We start from the raw sequence: 18,491 nt of genomic DNA on the forward strand, positions 1-18,491 counted from the left end.
CTATCTAAAAGACTATATATATATATATATATATATATATGTGTGTGTGAGAGTATACTTTTTGTTTTCGTAAGCTTTGAACTCCTCATTTAGAAGAAGATGTGATTTTTGATAGTTACAACTATGAGAATGTATAATACATTATCAAAAGATAATTTGATGTTCAAGTCATATGTTAGTGTCAGAGACCAAAAAGAGCTTGTATCCAAGTGAATGGCACGTGATTGATGTTAATGCAAGGGATACTATATGATGATCATGTCGTGTGAATTCGATGTAATCATCGATTTGATCTCGGTAACCGCTAGTATGATAGCGACACAAGTTATTCGAATATAAATTTTTTCGTTTCCCTATTATAACAATAATAAATGGCATGTTTAATTGGTTGCCATGAAATTATGTATCTTTCGCTCTAAAACCAACGTGATACTAATTATCATATTTCACGAAACGTTTGTAAAGTATAATACGTATATAAATACTATCAATGATGATGGAAACACAAAAGAGAGAATAATGATGGAGTTCATTTTTTTTAGAGAAATATCTTAAAATAGCACTAAACCAAGTTTTATGGACAACTAGTATATCACACATTCCATAATTTTCAAAAATAGTACTATTTAACACATTAAAATATTTAAAATTAATTTTTAGAATTTGTTTTTTTATGTTTGGGTTCTCAATTTCACATTTAGAATATAGTTTTGAGGGGTAGAGTTTAGTATTTTGAATTTATGATTTAATTTTAGAAAATTAATTAGTGCTATTTTTAGAATTTTAGAGATGTTGTGCTAAGTTTGGAACAAAAACTTATTTTTGTGCTATTTTTGAGAATCTCCCTTTTTTTTACAATAGAAAACAATGTTTTGTATTTAAAAGTGAATTAAGATAATTTTAGTATACTTCAATATTGATGTGGAGTCCAATTAATATTACTTTGTAATGTCAATAATCTTCTGTGAATTTTTCTCTTACTAGTGGTGTTTATTTTGTTGTTGGTTAAAAATATCTCTAGTAGAATACACTATTGAACTTTTTTTTTGCAGTGTTTCAATCTTGTGATATAATAGGTCATAGGTGACAATTATTAAGAAAGGATTTTGTTGGACGAGTACCACGACGAGAATAGTGAAATAGTGAAAAAATATCCCATACTTTATAAAGAGATAAATAGTTTTCTCGCAACCACCTGTATATACTAAATAATAAACGCTATGTTTGTGAATGGTTGTGAAGTAGAATTTGTATGAAATAGTCAAATCTTTCTATAGCTGGTGATGTACGTACCTCACCTTTTGAGAGTCAGAAGGTTATTGCCAAGAGAAATTAAAGAACGTTTACTCATATAGATTTTGCTTTAAAGGAGAAAAAAAACGATTGACCGACATGTTATTTATTTCCTTCAAAAGTTATTTATTGTCCTTTAATTCTTCATAAATAAATGTTAAATTAAAGAAGAAAATTTTATTATACCAACTACCCACCCAATCACGCCTACTTAGATACATAATAAATGAGTTCGAGCCGTCGAGGGAGCCAATCGCACGAAACTAGGTCCATTTGTGTTTCGTTGTGGTTCATACAAAAGATTGACATATTAGTGGTCAACCCCGCACAGGACAGATAAACCCAAAAATCTAGGATGAGTACAGTAAAGCTCATAAATACCCCGGAGACGAAACATTTCTAAAACATTTCTTAGGGAGATTTGAGATTTGATATACTGTATTCTTTAATAGATACAGTGTATTTTATAAAAACATTACTTAACCACTATTTCCTCTGTTTCAATATTAGATGTTTTAGAGTTTAGCACACATATTAAGAAAAATACTTACTATTTTATAGTAAAAACATTCAACTAAAACAGTTAAATCATTTTTGAAAAGCAAAACATGGTTAGGTATTTTGCCCAAAAACAAAAATACAATTAAAGATAAATGCTAAATCTTGTAGTAAGTTTTAACTTGGGAAACTAAAATGCAATAAACTTTTTAGATAAAAATGGTTATTTATTAGGAAGAAGGAAACATACTATATTTTGAAACAAAAAATAAACCTCAAAACATCTAATATATTGAAACGAAGGGAGTAGTAAAACTAAAGAGAATTACATATCATTTCAATTCTCTTATTTAATCTAAATTTTTATATAAAGTTTTCTTAATTTTGAGAAATGAAAATGACTTTTTAATCTAAACCCTAGGCGATTAGACCATTATCCTCCTAAATCCTAATGCATATTAAATTATCTCTTAAGTGGTTGCCTCTCGGAGATGTCCAGAAACACGTGCATAAAGGTGAATTGAAAACCGATTTTTTTGTTTGCACTAATTAACACATACTTTAGTTTCTCCTTGTAGTCTCAAATTAATCAATGTTTTGTATCGTAGTATCATAGTCATACATGAAATGTCACTGACTAAAAACCTAGGATGTCAATGCCAATTTTAGCTAGACCTTATAAGAATAGTAACTACACGCATCAATCATGAAACACAGATATTAATAAGTACTAATCATAATTACTGAAATTGATGTTAAAAGTGTGATAAGGAAGATTACCAAAAAGGCATTGAGTTTGAGAGTGAAGAGGGAAATGATGGTTCGCTTGACAACGAGATTGACCCACAAAATGGGTTTGTTCTTTTTACATAAATCATTAAACTTATTCATGTTTCCGGCAAAATCATTTCTACACACACACGCATTGTCACCTCCTCGTATTTCCCATCTATGCATTGCGTACGTATGCAGTATGCATGTATGTGTTGTTTTTTCTATAACACTTTTGGGAATTAGATAAATGGAGAGGTCTAACTATAATAATAATATACTGGATATTGGTTTTTATTAGGTTATGAAAGAGTTAGCTGAATAAAAAGAATAATTATTTAAATTCGTTCCAAAAGCAAATTATGAAATTTAACCAAAAATAAATGACTGAGGGCTTTTTTAATGGGGAAGACATGAGTTTAAGTTGATTAAATAATGAAAATTTCATTTATATAAATTGTTTAAAGTAAGATACAATACTATGACCATTTGATTATTTCTTTAATAATTAGGTTACATAACTAACTACAAGTCTACAACTATAAGTATGAAAATAACATAATGATCATAAATTCATAATTCTGATGTGGCATTTTTGTTTTCTAAAATTTAGTTATTTTACAGACTATTTAGATTAGTAAGAAATCAGGAAAAGAAAAAAGAATAGTTGACCAACAACATCTTCTCTTGAAGCACTTTGGGTCTATTTAGGCCCAATAAAATTCAAATTATGGGCTCTTATAAAATACTACTAGCATTGAAAGATGTGAACCGTTAAATGCAAGGCAGAGAACAGAGTGAATTAAATAACAGACTTTGGGAGATGGGTAGTCGCTCCCTCACTATTTCTTCGCATGTGAGTTCATCATGCATGTTGTTCATATGACTTCTTGTTTATTGGTCTTAGTTAGCTATATAACACATCATTTCAGTTCACAAAAAAAATCAAAAACCAAAAATAAAAAATTGTTGTTTCTATGTTTAGATATACTATAAAATATTATCTAATATGATAGATAATCTACAAAAAGAAAAAGTTTAGAGTAATAAAAGCTAGCGAAAAAATGTCTGAAAACAAATTTTCAACTCGTCATTTTGACAGGCCTCTAATGACAAGTCATTGAAATCAATCTATTTTAGTTACTTCAAAGCCCGTAGTATACATGCTACTTTGACTCGTCTGAAACAAAATTAAAGAAAAGAACAAAACTTGGCCAATAATCTTAAATTTCTTATTTAAGTCTACTTCTTAGTTTTACTTAAATCAAAAATTGAGTAAAGTAGTACGAAAATCAAGTTGGATCTCTTGACCTCCTAGTTGACCTTAACGATTGGGTAAATCAAACTGTCCAACTAGCGTCAAACTTGAACCCAAAAAAAAACAAAATTTGCTTGTAACATAGAAATTAGTCGAGAAAAAAAGAAAAAAAAAAAGAAAAAAGAAAAAATAGCAACGAATTGAGTTGGCATATATATTGACCTAATATCTGAAAAAGCAAAAGCAAGAAGTGTGGAGGTGGTTAAGTGGTTCTGAGATAACTTAAGTATAACTATATAAGAAGACGACAACTTAACCAACTCATTAACCAAAATTTATTCCTCCATCTAATTGTATGAAGATGGAAAACAATGAAAAAATATGTACATAACACATGAAATATATATTTATAAAAAAAAGAAAATACGTAATAAGTAGATAAGTTTCATATGAAATATATGTTACAGGTGGTAAATCTATTTCTAACAAAGGATATACGGGAGGTGTGTATACGTTTAGAAAATGAAAGGTGGACTCGTCAACCCTAATATTATTATCTAAACCACCTTTCATTGTTTCTTCTTGTTCAATCCTATATATTAGTATCATACTATCATTAAACTACTCAAGGGTCAAGAACTTTTATATTCGTTTTTAATTTTCGGTTTCAAACCTTACAATCGGTGTCTTCTAGAGTTTTTTCTCGGTTGACTAATTTATTTAACAAAAGTTATAAAATAATGAATAAATGAATTGTTATCTAACGTCTTATGTTATTCTGTTACTACTGCCTTTGAGTATAATTTTTATACATATATTTAAATACTATATAATATAGTAATTTTTGTTACTCTTGTCAATATGTCAAATTTAAACCTGCAAAATATATACTGATAAAAAAATGCCAAACTAAAAATCAAACCCAAGGAGTTTAAACAACGACAAAGAACAATTGGTTGGTACACATTGGACGTCCTAGGAAAATTCGTCCATAGAAATGCAGTTTAAATAGAAAAATATAATTGAGGTATCCGAATAAGGCGAGTGCCTTGGAAGTACAAACAATTAAAGTTTAAAATGGATATAATAGGGACAACTCATATTGTTTGACTATTAGTTTTCCTTAATTTAGTTAGAAAAATCAAAGTATTATTGGTTTATATAGTAATAACACTCTCAATCATGTTTTGGACCGAAACACGAAGAAGAAGCCAATGTTGGTGTGCCGTCCACGACCCGCATGACCCTCATTGACGTTGAACAATTATATACTAATATAAATAATTTTATGACATACACAAATGATTTAAGTAGATTAAGAAAATGTTAAATTGTATAACGACGTTAGCTAGGCCCTCTATCTCATTCTCATCCTTTCGGTTAGCGCGAGGACCAAATGGACCGATACAATGTAATTTCATATGGTGAACCAAACTTAGATAGATTAGGTCTATATGATACTATACTCCTTTGTTTGGTTTGGTTAGGGTATTATAAAAATGAAATGTTTTTGACCCGTATCAAATCCTGCTACTAAACATAATTTATTGGTGAACCTGAACCATAATAAACTAACTTCTACTATATGAATAAAAAATATATTTCGAATTGAACCTACTTTGTCTTATTCAAGTCGATATTAATGTCGCCAATTCTTTAGCCTTTTATGGTCTGTAATAAATCACTTTGGTTCTCTCTTATCTGAAAAACATAAAATTGCGCACATTATCTTTTCATTTACTCGTTCTCACGAAAAAAAATTCTTACTCTCTTTTTTATAAGATAGTACTCCGTTTTATAATCTAAAATGACACTTAATATAAACTAATCCTCGCGTTGCAAAAAAAAAAAAAATAATCCTCTCATATTTTTCTAATTATATAAATTAACGTAGACGTACTAACAATGATTAAATAAGATTTCATTTCTTGTAAGTTTTCCTATTATAAATTTAGAATTTTAACATATTTTTAATTATACTTTGATAATGACAAGACAAATAATCAAAACTTAACAAGTCACAAATGATTGGTTATTTTAAATGATGTTGAATCATTCCACTAACACGAAAAATAGTTTAAAAATCGATGAATATTTGAGAAAGTTTTATTGCAATTAAGACATCAAATGATAACATCAACTCATTCTTAGGGTATCTCCAACCCATATTTTCATTTTTTTCTTCAAAATGAAGTAACTCTAGTTTGAAGTTAGGTTTTACTCCAACCCTACTCTATTTTAGAGAAATCTCCAAATTGTAGTGTAAAGAAAAAAAAAGGGTCTCCAAACATAGAGAAAAAATGAAGATTCCTATTTTGGAGATGAAAATAAAGATGAGTTGGAGCAAAATTGTCTCCAAACTTTATTATGAAGATGAGTTGAAGTTGGTCTTAACACTTCATATTATTGTCGAATTCTTAAATTTCCTGTTATAGCTCTATAATCCTAATTTCTTGTGTAATTAGGTGCTAAACATACAATAAGTCACAAAATGATTATTTATTATTATACATATATGTATATATATATTTCATTTGATTGTGAATTTGTTCCACTAACTCGAACAAATTGTTTAAAATCTATATAAAATATCTTCTTATCTTTTATATCAGAGTTGTGTTCTTCGAAAGTCAATAATAAATAGATAACGACATCACACTTGAGAAGATATTACCCAAAAAATAAAATACAAACTACAGTATTGATATTTAATTGTTGCTATCTCCCCAAATTCAACTTGACGTGTGTAGAAAATAAAGTAAACAAATAAATGGTTAATGAAATAGAAATATACAAATGAGATGAGGTGTGCTCATCTGAGAATGTTCTCCCGATTTAGCAATCTACTACACTAAAATTTCAACCGTTGGATCAACTCAAAAACCAAACACTAACATTCAACGGTTCAGACATGTTCATTTGTTTTGTCTTTATAATGTATAAATGTTGAACAAACTGTTGTGTGTAAACAGAATGAAAAAAAAAAAGAAGCAGAGAGAGGAGAGAGAGAGAGAGAGAGTCAATTCAATTTCTGAAAAAAGTTCAAATTTTTTTTCTTTCAGGTCCATCTCATAAATTTTGATTTCACATTAATCAGAAACAGCTTCTTTCTCGTGTGCACAGAGTTCAAATTTTTCAAATTTCCATTCAAAAAGATCGAAGCTTTCGTTTTCTTCTTCGTTCTTGAGTATCTCTGATGAATCTTTCATAGCTTCTTGTCTTGTTATGAACACAAAAGATTCTTAAAATCTAATCATTTTCTTGATTCCTTTATTTTGTAATTTTCCGGGAAAAAAACAGAGACTTTCCTGGAAATATTTTTCTCATCCTCTGTTTTCTTTTTCTTATCCTCTGTTTTGATGGGTATCTCAAAAGATAGGATCAAATTCAACGTAGGTGGAAGACTTTTCGAAACGACGGCGACAACGTTGGCAAACGCAGGTCGCGATTCTTTCTTCGGAGCATTGTTCGACGACGGATGGAACCTCTCACCGCAAGATTCTGTTATTTTCGTCGACAGAAACTCAGATTGCTTCGCCGTTCTTCTTGATCTCCTCCGTACCGGAGACCTTAACGTTCCCGCCAACATACCAGAGCGTCTCCTTCATAGAGAAGCTTCTTTCTACGGTTTACTTGACCACGTACGGACCGCCAGATGGGGTCCGTTCGATGGTAACAGACTCCGTCTATCGGATTCTGTTAAAGGAACATCTCCCGGAGACGGAACCGCCATCAGGGCCGGACCTGATGGTGGTTGTTGTGTCGCGCACGGGAGTGTTGTTCATGTGTATGATTGGATGTTGGAAGAACACTCTCCTATAAACCTTGATTACCAGAGAGTCAATGATGTTGGCTGGATTGATTCAGATAACATTGTTCTCTCTGCTTGTGAGAGATTAGGGAGAGGAGATGGAGGCATGGGACTGTTCAGTTCATCATCCGGTGATCTTCGGTATAAGTTTCAGGTCTCTCATGACAATCAGGTGAAGAGTTATACAGCTGGAGCTTTGAGTTTTTCGCCGGATTATGAGATTTTCGCGAGCTGTAAAGGTCGGAGTAATGAGTACGGAATCGGAGTTTGGGATCAGATAACCGGAAAACAAACTGACTTCTTCTACGAGAGTCCCGGTTGGTCACTTGGTGATGCTGACAAGCTTCAATGGTTGAATGGTAAGAATTGTCTTCTTGTCGCTACATTGTTTCCAAGAAAAGACAACTGTTACATTAGCTTGTTGGATTTTCGAGACAAGAACATGGTTTGGTCTTGGTCTGATATCGGGTCTCCGATGGCTATAGACGAGAAGAGAGTGAGAGATGCAATAGCTATGGAAGATAGCAATTCGATTTGTGTGGTGAATGAGTTTGAGGATTTGGGTTTTATTGATCTGAGGATGTATGGAGGAAGTGTGAGGTGGAGTTCGAGAAGTAAACTGATGAAGAGTAAGATGCCTGACGAGCCTTGTTACCCGAAACTGGCTTTGCATGAAGGCCAGCTTTTCTCATCGATGAATGATTCCATATCTGTGTTTCGTGGACCAGACTGGGTCTTAACTTCTAGGCTAAGAAGAAGCTATGGTGGCTCAATCTGTGATTTCTCCATTGGTGGCGATCGGCTTTTCGCATTGCATAGTGAAGAGAATGTGTTTGATGTTTGGGAGACTCCACCTCCTCCTATCATCTGATTCACAATACTCTGGTCTGCTTTTGTTCACGTTTGATGTTTTTAATTGTGTGTGTTAGAGTACTTAGTAAAACTACAGAGAGAAAAAAAATAGCAATAGACAAAGACAACTATAGCAATAGACTGATCTTAGTTTTGTTCTATACAAAGAAAGTGTTGCTTATTGTGACCTTGTTACTAAGAAATGATATTGATTTTATACGATTTTATGGCTCTTAAACCGATCAACCAATAGACAAGTCTTCAGTCAATTGAAAAGTCTTACTTTCAGTTTGGATTACTTAAGTCTCTTTAGACCTAATAAAGCCTTTTAGCTGTTTCCATGGTGGTCCAAAATCTCAATTTCAGTTTCTTTAAGGTTTTTTTGAGGATTCGTTACCTTAGTTAAGACATGTGAGTTGTTGCAACTGCTACTGTCTTTTGGGGGCAGTTAAAGTTGTCTTCAAGAATTTAGCTTTCATTTTTGGAAGGATCTTTCTTTTCTCTTTTACACTTTCCGGGAAAGTTTGTGGCGTAACAGTATGGGAGCTAGCAGAGTAGATAAGCTCAGATCTTCAAAGAATCTATTCCTTTCATCACTTTGAAATATTAGTCTCTACCCTCTCTGTTCCATTTCCATTCTTAAAAAAAAGCTATATTCTTATTCAAGAACATTGGAAAGATGATTTCGGCATAATGGGCTTGTTCGTTTGGCTGCCGCAGGTATCTGTGGCTGCGGCAGACGCAGGTATGATTGTTCGTTTGCTTGCCGCAAGTACCTGCGTCATGACACTGCGGCAAACGCTGCGACCTGCGTCTAATATTTTTAAATGTTGTTTCAATTCAGCGGTTAAAAACATAAACGCAGCCGCTGCCGCAGCCGCCAGCGTCAACCAAACGAACAAGTCCAATATGTAAAAAAGTTGGAAAAGCTTTACCTAACCGTTGAGAAAATAAAAGACTCGTTCAAGGCATATTTTTACATTGCTTTATTGAGAGAGTTTATAGGCAGAGAGTCTTCGGGAACTAACCGGTTAATAGCAATATACTTTTTCACTTTTCCTCAAGCGCCAGTTCCATCCATGTGACCAAGAAAAGAGTTTCTGTATTGTGGCTTGATGTTTCAGTTTTGGACAGTGTCAAATTGTCCTAAAAGCGTTCAACACCTTTGTCCAATTTCTTGTATAGCCTCGTTAGCTGCTGCCTGCTGGTGCCACAAAAATGGGTCTATAAGACATGCAGTAGCTTGATGGAGAACCTAAACACAAGGTGTATTACCAAAAAGGGTAGTCACAACGAACAGTTCCATTAAGCTGTGTTTCACTCTGCAATATATAAAATGCAACAAGATCATGATGATGAAATAAAGTTTAAAGATCTCAAAAACTGAGATTTAACACTTCAACATTAGCAGTGACCTCAAGTAAAAATAACCAGAAAGATCTGTACGGACTGATGCAACCAATCATTCTGTACTGATGGCCCAGAGGGATGATGATTTGGTAGTCCAGCATGTTCATCAAGGTTGGATCAGATCCTGGTATCTTCAGTTTCACTGAACATAAGGGGAGAGGGAAGCTCCATATGGTCATTTGACTTATCTTTGCCTATTCCTCCCAGAAAATATGGCAACGACTCAACAGCATCAGCATGACGAGCAGGAACAAAGGGACCTTCTCGAGGGTGCACAATTCTTTGCTTATGCGACAGATGTTATGTCTTCTTCTTCTTCGTTTCGGCGACAACAAATGCAGAGTTACTGTTCTTCCAATTTTTGTGATCGATTATGAGGTTAAAAGTGATTAATTTAAAATCCCCATCGATGAAAGAACACGGAGCTTGGTAACATTAAGTTTAGGTAACCACTGCTCTGACTGGTGTCTAATTTAAGTGAGAAAAGTAAGGAAAAATTTCCCACAAATTAAAACAGACGTGTTAAACCAGAATGTAGTACCCATAAGCAATCTACAACGTTCAAAAGGTTCTGAACAGAATCAAAAGCAAGAATAGAAGCTGTTAATGTGAGGGTATGGCATAGTGGACAAGGACGACATTGTTTCTTTGTTTGCAACAAATTTGATAACAGCAGCATAACTGAATTATAGTTCTTCCAAACAAATTAAGAAATTCCAACGAATTTCCCTAAGCTAAAGGATAACTACAGTAGATTTCTTCCACTACTAACAAGAATGCCTTATCAAAGTTACCATTAAGGTTACTTGTCACACCACAGGTCAGAGGCCAGAGCACATCTGCTACAGTCAGATCGAGTATGTATATTTTCTGGCCTAGCGTTCAACCCGGAGAGTCATGACCGGAAAGGAAGTGTTGAGTTTCACCACAGGATTCTCCCTTGAGGATCTCCAACAGTTGAGATCGTCTTCCGCGTTTCCAGTATGTACACCATATTTAAAGGCGAAAGTTACATTGCTTGGCATATGGGTGAACAAAATCGAGTTCCCGGTTAAACCACAACCATAGGGAAGCTCCTTAGCTGAGATAGAGACATTTCGTAAGCCTCCACCAATGAACAATACACGGTCTCCCAGATTATTGACCTCAACCCATTTACCAGCCTCCTCATCTAGCCTACTTACTCTAAATGTTAACTGACTAATGTCTAATCCACCAACACCAACAGCTAGGTAGATTCCCACAAGCTCCTCAATCAGGAAAAGTTCATCATCGCCACATGGAACCAGATAGTGTATATTCTTAGGTACGGGAAACAGAAGAGTCACCTCGAGCGAATAAGGATCAATGACGAAAGTATTACAGGCATAACAAGATGCATAAAACCGGCCTCTAAAAGTGACTATATCCAAGGAGAAAGCATATGGGATGTTACCAAGCCGCTTCCACCTCATTTCAGCACTTGTTAACACCAGTAAACAGGAATGGCATGGTACAAGCACAACGAATTCTCCTCCTCCTCGGTCCTTGTCTAGCGGAAGAAAAGCCATGTGCTTGCATTCCTTACCGATTATTCTGTACTGATGTCCCAGAGGGATGATCTGGCAGTCGAGCATGTTCAGCAAGGTAGGATCAGATCCTGGAATCTTGACTTTCACTGAGCACTGAAGGGGAGATGGAAGAAGCTGCTTCATATGATCCTCCTCTGACTCATCTCGGCCTATCCCTCCCAGAAAATACTCAGCAGCATCACTATCAAGAGGAGGAGTTTTGATTCTAAAGAGGAACAAAGGGATCTTTTGGAGGGTGCACAAGTCTTTGCTTTCTAAAGGGAAGTCGGCGAACGACGGAACAGAGTAATCGCCACGAGCGGCAAACAGAGCGAGCATGAACTACATCGAAACAGTTGTCCTCCTTCAGATTCTTCTTGCAGATAAAGTGCAGTAGCTCTTCCGGGAGCTGAGACCAGTCTGGGTACAAAGATGATATCTTCTTCGTCTTCCTCGTTGCAGGTTCTGCCATATTTGCTGACAAAAAGCTTACTACTTTAGGGTTTGCTGATGAAGACTGAAAATGAGAAATAAAAATTACAAATTTTTGTATATTTTTAAAAGGTTTTATCCAAATAACAGCTGATGTTATGATTTTATACACTCTTTACAGCAAAATCGCAGAGATTACAAGAGATAGGTCGTACCGTCGTAACTGAGATGAAAGAGTTGGAGCCGGAAGGTCCCTGAATGAAGAGAAGAGGGAGTGATTCTGATTAAAGCTATGAGAAATTGAGCATACAGATATGGAATCGCTTCCGCCTTTGTTGAACCAAAAAAAAAAAAAAGAGAAGCAATTTGGTACTGTCGATTGTGAAGTTTTGGCTGATTGTGTGGTGTGGAAGACGCAGACACTCTCTGCTGGGGTAGTTGAGGCGAAACCAGCAAAGCTTCTGTTTAGCGTAGAGGCTTCGGAATGTTGAATTAAGGAGTAAAGGGTTGGATCGGGGAAAACCGAAGGGATTGCTCCGGTTATTAATCAAGTGATGCCGGTTAAGACTTTGGGTTTCGGATAAAATCGTGATGACGACGACGACGACGTCGTTTTGAGGGGATTGTCTCACCACAACGAAATTTGTTACGACATAATAAATAATTGCTTGACAAGGAGCAATGGTGAAAATGTGATATGATACTCCTTAATCCTTATACTTTGTTTCAAATGTTTGTGTGTTTTTTATTCCCTTTAGACCACTTCTAATGGTAAGGGGGTTTTCACAACTATTATTTTATATAAACTTTGAAAATTTTAAAGTTAAAAATCTTTGTTAAAGTTCTTAAATTTGTATTCCTCTAATGGTAGAACCATATTTGTAAATTTGGGGGTTTTAAAAAATATTATTTTTGATTATAATATTTTAAATAAATTTATTTTGTTTAAGTTTGAAAATATTTTATTAAAATTATAAAAATATTGCATTTCGTAAAATTTTAAACTATATAACATAAATATATTAAAAATAGATATATAAACGGAAAAACGATTAGATGTATTCTTGATTTGTGTCATATATGCTCAACCAAATCAGCTTTCAATTGTTGATGTATTGTTCGATCACGAACTCCATTTGAATATGCATAATATTATAGAGATTTAAAGGTATATTTGTAGAAAATGTGAAATCCACTTGTGAAGTTATGTCTGATTCTGTTTGGGTGAATTTTGATATATCAAACTGAGTATATCCATCTCGTTCGTCTTCTACTATCATAATCTTTCCAATTTTTATCTTATTCCAAATAAGAGCTTTGTTCTCTACAATAGCGAATCGAGCTTGCAATACTCCAAAAACATGTTCGACATCTTTACAGACAGCTTCTTGATGTGTAGCAAATAAGGATGCTCTAAGTCCTTGTGGAATTGAAATCAATATAGATGAAAGTTGCTCATTTCGAATAAATTTCTTCTGTGAGATAGTATGCCAAATGATACTCATGCCTGTTGACAATATAATTCACTTTTGGAGCTCGGCTTTGTAATATATCATCAAAATTTGGTGAGCGACCAAAAATATTTATATCGTTTAAGGTACTTGGAGGTCCAAAAAAAGTTTGTCATATCTAGAGATCTTGTGAGGCTACAACTTCTAAAATGATTGTTGGTTTTCCATATCCACATGTATATTGTTCTTTCCAAGCGGTGGAACAATTATTTCACTCTCAATGCATACAATCGATGTTTCTTATCATCACGAGAAATTTGTGTATCTCTCCAATATTGAGTAGTCGTTGAAGATCTTCTGGTGTAGGTCTTCTTAGGTACTCATCTACGAACAAATATATAATTCCTTCAGAGATGCTATGAATGCATGCTTGAAACATTTTGTTGAAGGAACCATATATTGATTCAGAGATGAGTACCTAGGAAGACTCACACCAGAAGATCTTCAACGACTACTCGATATTATAGAGATACACGAATTTCCCGGGATGATAGGAAGCATCGATTGTATGCATTGGGAGTGGAAGAATTGCTCCATCGCTTGGAAAGAACAATATATACATGGATATGAAAAACCAACAATCATTTTAGAGACTGTAGCTTCACAAGATCTCTAGATATGACACACTTTTTTTGGACCTCCAGTTACCTTAAACGATATAAATATTTTTGGTCGCTCACCAGTTTTTGATGATATATTACAAAGTCGAGCTCCAAAAGTGAATTACAATGTCAACAGACATGAATATCATTTGGCATACTATCTCACAAATGATATTTATTCGAAATGAGCAACTTTTATCTAATCGATTTCAATTTCACAAGGTCCGAAAGCATCCTTATATGCTACACATCAAAAAGTTATCCGCAAAGATGTCGAGCTTGCTTTTGAATTCTTGGAAGCTACATATGTTATTGTAGAAAATCCAACACTTATTTGAGACAAGGTAAAAATAGGAAAGATTATAAGAGCATGTATCATATTTTACGATATTATAGTAGAAGACAAAAGAGATAAGTACACTTAGTTTGATATATAAAAATTCGCACAAACATAATCAAACAGAGCTTCACAAGTGAATTTTATGAACGTTCGAAATCAAGTATGTGATTGAATAACATTAATAATAGAAAGCTAATTTGGTTGAGAATATATGGCAAAAACTTGACACAACTTAGGATTTTAACTAATCTTGTTTTCTGTTCATGATTTGTATATCTATTTTTTAGATGCTTTTATGTCATGTTGTTTATATTTTATTATTTTTATAAAATGCAATAATTTTAAGTTCTATAAAATATAAAAATATTTTGAAAATTAACAAAATAACTTTTCTTTAAAATATTATAATTTTCAAAATAATATTTATTAATTCTTAAAACCCCTAAATTTATTATTGGGGTTCTACCATACCATTGGAGAATGACAAGTTTTAAAACTTTTAAAGAGAATCTAAACTTTAAATTGTTTAAATTTTATATTAAAAATAATTGTAAATCCTTACCATTCGAGCATGAACTACATCGAAACAGTTCTCCTCTAGCTGCGTCGAGATAAGAGGCAATAGCTCTTCAGGAAGCTGAGACCAGTCTGGTATCATCGACGATGTTGATGATGTCTTCTTCTTTGGTTTCCGGTTCTGCCATGCTTGCTGATGAAGAAGTCGGAATCTAAAATAAAAATCACAACTGATGTTAATTATGATTATACACTCTTTTCAGCGAAATTGCAGAGATTAGAAGAGATAGGTCGTACCGTAACTTAACTGGGATGAAGAGTTGGAGCCGAAGGTCTCTCAAGGAAGAGGGAGTGATTCTGGTTAAGCTTTGAGAAATTGAGAAGCAATTTGGTAATGTCGGTTGTGAAGTTTGGCTTTGTGTGGACAGTACCCGGAAGAAAAGAAACTCAAAAGGCTTGTGGTGTGTAGATAAAGACTTCGGATAATAATTGAGAAGTAGATAGAATTTGGTTCGTGGTTCAATCAGGAAAGAACCGGAGGGGCTTGGCCCGGTTCATATCAAATCAAGCCGGTTCAGAATTCCACGTTATATTAGTTCAAATAAATTTTATAAGGTAGGTCTTGTTTTTGTTACCTAATTACTAGTATCAAGAGGGGTACACAGTTATGGTGCACTAAGAAATGTATACGAGATCCAATCTCCGGACTCCGGTATCCAAATATGGCATCATGTCACTTTTCAAGCTTTTCCCACTGTCCATCAGTCAGAACTCTCTCACCCGAGGAAAGTGGCTCGAAAAGCAAATTTGTTTTGACGTCGATGACCGATCTAAGCCGCTTTTAATTTTCCGTGGGGGAGAATCATTCGTTTCTTGAAGAACAGACAATACGCCATTCCTGAGTATCTTGTTGTCGTTCATGGCTTTGTCGTCTTACTTATCAACAAGACAACAACTATGTTTTTATAACTTAAAAAAGTCTCTAATTAAGTCTACGGAAGAATAGGTAAACCGAATCACGCAAGTTAAGTTACTAAAGAAAGCAAAAGCTTTTTTTTTTTTTTTTTATCTTAGTTTCGATGTATTTGGTGGCTTAGACTTTAGAGAGTTGTTAAGATACCATTTTCTAATTATAGGATTTTTAAGATCTTATGTTCTAAGACAAATAGAAAAAGTCATAGCTAATATAAAATATTAACAATAAAACGAGAAAATATCTAATTGTTCAGAGAATAAATATCCCAAAATTTTTGGAGTTATACAACGAACAGTTCCATTAAGCCGTGTTCCACTCCTCTCCAATATAGAAAGTGCAACAAGATAATGATGATTATATAGAGTTCTAAGAACTACTCAAAACTTAAATTTAACTTCAGCGTTAGGAGTGAACTGAAGTAACAGAACCATCAAGATCTGCAGATTCTGGAATTCTCTTTCTTGATTGTTCGAAAGATTCAATGCATCAGAAACAACCCACCCATAAACCCCAAATTGCTTGTTAGTTGCACTTACCATGTTCCTACAACAACCTGTTTTGTTTATGGAGACAGAGTTAAACTTTATGCATGTTGTCCTGATTATCACTTGCTTTCTTGAAAGCTTGAATCACAGAAAAAAGCTCAAATATGATACATTATTACAGAACTCATGATTATCAAGATCTTCACTATCCCTAGGACTCGAACTAAAGACGCAGTGTTACTGTTTGCCGCTTTCCGACCAGTTTAAACATGAAGATGCATACTGATATTTACCCATGGACTACGCTGCGCAAATATCAGTATATCACTACTTTTAAACCAAAATATAGTAGTCATAGTCACTCAGAAAAAAGCAATCTACAACGATTAAAAAGCTTTGAACAGAATAGAAGCTGTATGAGGGTATGACATAGTGGACGACATTGCTGCTATGCCTGCAACAAGATTGATAAAAACATAGCTGCTTACAAACAATGGCTAAAATCAGATTTCAGAGAATCGAAACCTTAAATACTAGTGATCCAGTATCCATAACAGTGGCTGACATCAGATATCACACAATCTAGACGTTAAAATCCGAGGACAAGATCAGAATAACCAGTTATCGGAAGCTAGAATTTACAGCCTAGTAGTGCTCAGCAGGGAAAGCCATGATCGGAAAGGATGTGTTGAGTTTAACCAAACAATTCTTCCATGAGTTTCTTGTATGTACTCCGTATATATAGGGGAAAGCTATATCTCTTGGCAGCTGGGTGAACAAAATCGAGTTTTCAGTCAAACCACAACCATGAGGAAGCTCCTTAACTGAGCAAGAGAAATTTCCAAAGTGACCAGTAATAAAAAATACATGGTCTCCCAGATTGCTGACCTCAACCCATGTACCAGCCTTCTCATTAAGCCTACTTACTCTACAGGTTAGCCTACTAAACTGTGATACACCATCTCCTGGGATGATTGTCCTAACGAGGAAAAGTTCATCATTCCCACATGGAACCAGAAAGTGTACGTGATCCTGAGGTGGGGGGAACAGGAGAGTTACCTTCAGCGAATAAGGATCGATAACAAAAACTTCTCCCGAATGAGATGCATAAAATCTGCCTCTAAAAGTGACTATATTCGAGCATACACCATGTGGGATGTTCTTGAGCCGCTTCCACCTCTTTTCGACACTTGCAAACACCATAAAACAGTTATAGCAGCTACGAAGCACAACAAATTCTCCTCCTCCCTCCTTGTCAACCGGAAGAAAAGCCACGTGACTTGTTTCCCAGTCAATCAGTCTGTACTTATGGCCCAGAGGGATGATCTGGCAGTCACGCATGTTCACGAAGGTTGGCACAGCTCCTGGAATAGTCACTTCCATTGAGCACTCAAGGGGAGATGGAAGAAGCTCCATATGATTATCTCGGCTTATTGCTCCTAGAAAATACTCACAAGGCAACACAACATTACGAGCGGTAGGAGGAGGAGTTTTGACTCTAAAGAGGAACAAAGGGATCTTCTCCAGGGTGAACAAGTCTTCGCTTTCGCTTTTGAAAGTGGGAATAGAGTAACGTGGGCGTAAAAGGGAAGAAGGAAAGGCAAACGCGGATCGCCACGAGGTGCAAACAGAGCGAGCATGAACTACATCGAAACAGTTGTTCTCCTTCATATTCTTGGAGATAAGGTGCAGTAGCTCTTCCGGGAGCTGAGACCAGTCTGGGTACAAAGATGATATCTTCTCCTTCTTCTTCGTTGCAGGTTCTGCCATGTCTACAATTTCGACAAAACCTGAAAGAAAAAAAAAAACAATATCTGCTCGAACCTGGCAATTTGGTACTGTTGATTGTGAAATTTGGCTGTGTGGATTGTGGAAGACGCAACCTACTCGTGAAGATTTGTTGCAGTTTAGGTATCGGCCGCTAAAGAGAAGAGAAAGCCTCTGTCTTAGGCAGAGGAGATTTAAAATAAACAAGGGAGATGGAATTTTGTTGGGCCGGTGTGTGTAAATCAAGTGGTGTCGGTTAAGAATTTGTGTTTTGGATAAGCTTGACGTTTCAAGATGCACTCTGATTGTTCATTCCTTACATCCAACTTTTACCTCGAACGTTACATGGAACACGGAACACACACAATATTTTCAAAATACCAACCACTAAAAAAAGAAGCCACAAGAAGTAGATAAAA

General features: G+C 34.7%; 3 protein-coding genes across 3 annotated transcripts; 1 reads left to right on the forward strand and 2 right to left on the reverse strand.

Annotated features, from left to right (window-relative positions):
- LOC104713869 (BTB/POZ domain-containing protein At2g24240-like) lies at positions 6,804–8,715 on the forward strand. Its single transcript, XM_010431087.2, has one exon. The coding sequence runs from the start codon at positions 7,180–7,182 to the stop codon at positions 8,500–8,502; it is 1,323 nt and encodes a 440-aa protein (XP_010429389.1). The 5' UTR covers positions 6,804–7,179; the 3' UTR covers positions 8,503–8,715.
- On the reverse strand, positions 10,414–15,337 carry LOC104713871 (F-box/kelch-repeat protein At2g24250-like). Its single transcript, XM_010431088.2, is given in 5 exon segments — positions 10,414–11,753; positions 11,755–11,960; positions 12,091–12,129; positions 14,891–15,056; positions 15,142–15,337. Coding segments are annotated over 4 exon segments (1,326 nt in total). The 5' UTR covers positions 14,987–15,056; positions 15,142–15,337; the 3' UTR covers positions 10,414–10,768.
- On the reverse strand, positions 16,951–18,075 carry LOC104715924 (F-box/kelch-repeat protein At2g24250-like). Its single transcript, XM_010433287.1, has one exon. The coding sequence runs from the start codon at positions 18,073–18,075 to the stop codon at positions 16,951–16,953; it is 1,125 nt and encodes a 374-aa protein (XP_010431589.1).

The sequence above is a fragment of the Camelina sativa genome, chromosome 9 (assembly GCF_000633955.1).
Source record: "Camelina sativa cultivar DH55 chromosome 9, Cs, whole genome shotgun sequence".
NCBI classification, from domain to species: domain Eukaryota; kingdom Viridiplantae; phylum Streptophyta; class Magnoliopsida; order Brassicales; family Brassicaceae; genus Camelina; species Camelina sativa.